The sequence below is a fragment of the Pelobates fuscus genome, chromosome 7 (genome assembly GCF_036172605.1).
Source record: "Pelobates fuscus isolate aPelFus1 chromosome 7, aPelFus1.pri, whole genome shotgun sequence".
Taxonomy (NCBI): Eukaryota; Metazoa; Chordata; class Amphibia; order Anura; family Pelobatidae; genus Pelobates; species Pelobates fuscus.
The window spans coordinates 193735429-193740683 of record NC_086323.1 but is presented as its reverse complement, the minus strand read 5'-3'; the positions used below and the strand labels follow the sequence as shown (position 1 = coordinate 193740683).

Here is a 5255-nt window from a genome sequence, read left to right as displayed (position 1 = left end):
TACATGCATCCACAACACTAACACACACACTGCATCCACAACACTAACACACACACTGCATCCACAACACTAACACACACTGCATCCACAACACTAACACACACACACTGCATCCACAACAGTGAGTGAATGAGTTAATGCACACAAAATACTTGATTTCTTCGCAAGCACTATGACACCTGATGGTGGTATCTATATCAGATATATTATGCAAATATTGTCTGTTTTTCTAAGTATAGCAATTTCCTTTAACACTCAATATATTTCTTTCAGGTGTATTTGTCAGGAGACGTGTCAAGAACAGAAATACATGAAGCAAGGCTATGAAGAAATCTATTAACAGAACCAATTCTAACTCTGCAAAAGCAAGAATTTCGTCAGATTCCTGTATGTTCTCAAAGGAGATAGTAAACATAAACCCCAAACCTTTCTCGTGTTCTGAATGTGGAAAATGTTTTAGACGTAATTTGAATTGTGTTGCACATCAGAGAACCCACACAGGAGAGAAACCGTTCTCATGTTCTGAATGTGGAAAATGTTTTATCACTAAACCAGCGCTTGTCTGTCATCAGAGAACTCACACAGGAGAGAAACCATTCTCATGTTCTGAATGTGGAAAATGTTTTGGGCAACATGCAAATCTTCTTAGACATCAGAGAACACACACAGGAGTGAAACCGTTCTCATGTTCTGAATGTGAGAAATGTTTTGGGCAACATGCAAATCTTCTTAGACATCAGAGAACTCACACTGGAGAGAAACCATTCTCATGTTCTGAATGTGGAAAATGTTTTAACACTAAAGCAGTGTTTGACTGTCATCAGAGAACTCACACAGGAGAGAAACCATTCTCATGTTCTGAATGTGGAAAATGTTTTGGGCAACATGCAAATCTTCTTAGACATCAGAGAACACACACAGGAGTGAAACCGTTCTCATGTTCTGAATGTGAGAAATGTTTTGCCGGGAAAGGAGAGCTTGCCCTTCATCAGAGAACTCACACTGGAGAGAAACCATTCTCATGTTCTGAATGTGGAAAATGTTTTATCACAAATGAAAGGCTTGTCCGTCATCAGAGAATTCACACAGGAGAGAAACCGTTCTCATGTTCTGAATGTGAAAAATGTTTTGGGCAACATTCAAATCTTGTCAGTCATCAAAGAACACACACACGAGAAAAAACATTCTCATGTTCTGAATGTGGAAAATGTTTTTACACAAATGCAGAGCTAGCTTGTCATCAAAGAACACACACAGGAGAGAAACCATTCTCATGTTCTGAATGTGGAAAATGTTTTAATACAAATGCAGAGCTTGTCCGTCATCAGAGAATTCACACAGGAGAGAAACCATTCTCATGTTCTGAATGTGGAAAATGTTTTATCACAAATGAAAGGCTTGTCAGTCATCAGAGAACTCACACAGGAGAGAAACCATTCTCATGTTCTGAATGTGAAAAATGTTTTATCACAAATGAAAGGCTTGTCAGTCATCAGAGAACTCACACAGGAGAGAAACCATTCTCATGTTCTGAATGTGAAAAATGTTTTGGGACAAACGCAAATCTTGTCTGTCATCAGAGAACACACACAGGAGAGAAACCGTTCACATGTTCTGAATGTGAAAAATGTTTTGGGACAAACGCAAATCTTGTCTGTCATCAGAGAACACACACAGGAGAGAAACCGTTCACATGTTCTGAATGTGAAAAATGTTTTGGGACAAACGCAAATCTTGTCAGTCATCAAAGAACACACACACGAGAAAAATCATTCTGAATGTGGGAAATGTTTTGGGCAACATTAAAATCTTGTCCGACATCAGAGAACTCACACAAGTGCGGTGATTTTATAATGCATCTATGGATTAATATAGAAATAAAATCTTGAATTGTGATTTTTTATTTTCCTCAGGCTCACACAACAAATAGTAACTTTGATAGTACAATAATACAATAAATAAAATACAATAAATGTATTTACAAATTATTCATACCAAGAAGCATATGAACTGGAATAGGAGACCAGAGCTCTGACTGGTTCTTTTATTCTTTTCCCAGGACACAATAACCTTGGACATTCCAAGAGAGAGGCTAGTTTCCCCAACCCCCATGTTAATGCAGACTTCAAGCAACAGTTATGCTTACTACTAATTTTCTAGTTTTTTTTCCTTAGGCCATACAATGCAGTGGAGACTATAACTAACAATAAATATACCAATTTTGTCAAATATTTCAGTCAGTCACTCATAATTTGGAGTCAAATTTCAGCCTTCTGAAAAATATATATATGAGCTTTAAAATACCTGATGTAATGTAATTATAATCTGTGACGAGACCAATCTCACCACATTGCATTGGAGGAACCTGGTTGCCCGCCTGTTGCCTCTGGACTATGGCCCTGGGAGATTGGGCCCTTTAAAAACAGTATTCGGCCATACCAGAGTGTGTCACTCATTCTGGCATTTTAAATACTGTGGGGAAGGATTGGTGTTTTTTATATGGCACTTCGGATGCAGCCGAAGTGCCGAAGTCGTCAAAGTGACGGCTGCCATTTTAATTTAGTCGAACGCGTTCAGCGGTGTATGCTAAAGAATCCATGGAACTAAAATTGGCTACGCAAATACACGAACACCGCTGACCCTTACCGTCGCCTCCTTTTCGACACTTTGAAGACCAATGGTCTAAGGCTTTCACGATCCACAAGGGTAACACATCCTGTATCGCACACTTTGAGCAGGTACGAAAATTACAGTACCGGTGGTACTTGGTCCCAACGAGACTTGCACACATATATCCTGGCACCTCCCCCCATAATACCAAGGAGGTCTCTCCCTAACAGATTTACAGGACAGCCAGGTATCAATCGAAAAGAAAAAACAGTCAAAATACCATTCAAAAGACAGAAAACCGACAAAGGTGGTGTAATAAATGTGGTGATAGACACTCCACTGATACCCACTGAAAGTGTAGACCTTTCCCTTTTCCCCTGATAGCAAGTCTTGCACAAACTGGAACAAGTAGCTCCAGTATCCACCAAGAATGGAAGTGGCACGCCATCAATTACCAGGACACAAAATGGCTGATCGTTACTAGTAGGAGATAAGAGAGGAAAAGCTGGAGTGTTAACTTCAGGGCAGCCCTATTGTGGCCATGGGATATGATGAGTGGGGTGTGGAGGTGTCAGTGGTGTGTGTGATGTTGTGTTGATGGCGGTGGTATTCTGGGGAGCAGGTAATGTAGCATTCTGGTTACCATACTGGGGGTTTCGAGGGGGGTTTGGGCACTCATTTCTCCAATGTCCAATTTGGCCACAATTGAAACAATGTAACCTGTCCAAACCTCCAGGGCCTCCTAGTCACCCCCCCCCCCACCCCCCTTATGATACCTCTGTCCTCCCCATTGGGCCCCAAATCCCCTGCCTCTTCCTCTACCTCTTTGCCCTCATCTTGGGTATATCCTATGTTCTCCGTCCCAACCTTTATTTCTAGCCTGAGCGGGGTTGCAATCCTTGATTATAGTACACCTTATTGCTAATTTCTTTCTTTATATCAAAACATTCTGCATTATCTTTTTCCACAATTTTAACATAGAAATCCTTACTAGACAATCATGGCCATTCTGAAATCAATTGTTTGACAAGCAGAGAATATGGTGGCAACATGTTTCCCAAACAAGCTGGAATTTTTAATGGATCCATATTCTCGCCTGATTTCAAACAAGCATCCTGTTACGGACCGTTTCAGCAAAAAAGGGGAAAAATCAGTTTAGGCGATAATCCCCTTTTACCCAAAAAGGCACAGCTACTGTAAAAGCACCAAAACTCACGAACTGGATATATGTGAATAAGGTAGCACTCCAGCTGGAACCTCACAAATAGCTGCTAGCAGAGGAATAGGAAAAGCAGACATCAGCTTACACTCCTTAGCAATCAATCTCCAACAGCATACAGTGAATCCCCCCAAGAACGAGACAAGGCTCCGTGTTGAGGGTCAAGCAGTGGTCTGAGGTGCTGGGCACCCAAAATAACCAATAACATAGATGTTACCTCCCACACATCCCCTCCCCTTAGTGTGACACTTAATCCCATTATGTGTACAGTTCAAAATGTACTTTTACATAACTTTCATAACTTTACAACCATACTTCACATTCACATAAAAATACATATCCACAATCAATCCATTCAGGGGAACAACATATTAAAAAATGGCATGAATCAGACCAGGGGTTCAAAAGTTAGTAAAAGTATATTTTATTCCCCCTGGCTCAAACAGTAAAAGTAAAACATCCCCACAATGCATCCTGGCTTCCTCCCTTCTGCCCTGGAGATAATTGGAGAAGGAATCTAATTATCCAGGACTAGAGGCAGACTCCATTAACCACATGGTTGCAAAACAACATAAAACTCTTTAAAATACATAAAGTCACATTTTATACATTAAACACAGACATTTAACATATCCCCAGATAGCTCAGGTCTGCGTGCACATTATTAGGTGAATGGCACGCAGACCACACAAATACAGTTTAATTGCCATGGAGCCAAAGTCTTTCCCATAGTCTTTCATTATATGAATAGGCTCCATGGCATAGCCATCTGGGGGGTATCACTGCTCACACAGGGCAAGTACCGAATGGCCCCACTGTATTTAAAGGGCCAGAATGAGTGACATGCACTCTGTTAGGGCCGAATACTGTTTGTAAAGGGCCCAATCTCCCAGGGCCATAGTCCAAAGGCAGCAGGCAGGCAACCAGGCTCCTCCAATACAATGTGGCGAGATTGGTTTCGTCACACATCCTCTTTCCAACATTTGTAAAAACTTGTCAAACTCTGACACACTTTCTTGCTGACCTTGTTTACATGCCAAAACTGTTGACATAGACTGTTTATCCTTCCATAGCCTAGACATTTCTGCTGTTATCTCTTCCCACATTTTATCATGCCCCTCTTGTGTGGACAATACATAGGGCTCCTCACCACCTATGGTAGTGCTAGAGTCCAATGTAGACCAATCCCATCCTGAATCTGGATCATAACCCAATATACCATCAATAATTAATTTTATATCTATCTGCGTCATGTTTTGCCCTTGACACATTCTTTTTAAATACATTAATCATGGAGCAGGGGTAGAACGTGGGTTGAGCGCACCTTGAATGATGTCCTTTAGAACAATAGAATTCAAGGGTTTCATTATTAGTTGATCTCCTCCTCGGAAGCTAATTTTTTTGTTTTTGGAGGATTCAGAGTGCA

At 40.9% G+C, this 5255-nt stretch overlaps 1 protein-coding gene across 1 annotated transcript; it reads left to right on the top strand.

Moving 5' to 3' along the window:
- The first annotated feature begins 278 nt into the window (after nt 1-278).
- LOC134569267 (oocyte zinc finger protein XlCOF7.1-like) lies at nt 279-1778 on the top strand. Its single transcript, XM_063428182.1, has one exon. The coding sequence runs from the start codon at nt 324-326 to the stop codon at nt 1776-1778; it is 1455 nt and encodes a 484-aa protein (XP_063284252.1). The 5' UTR covers nt 279-323.
- The last annotated feature ends 3477 nt before the right edge of the window (nt 1779-5255 follow it).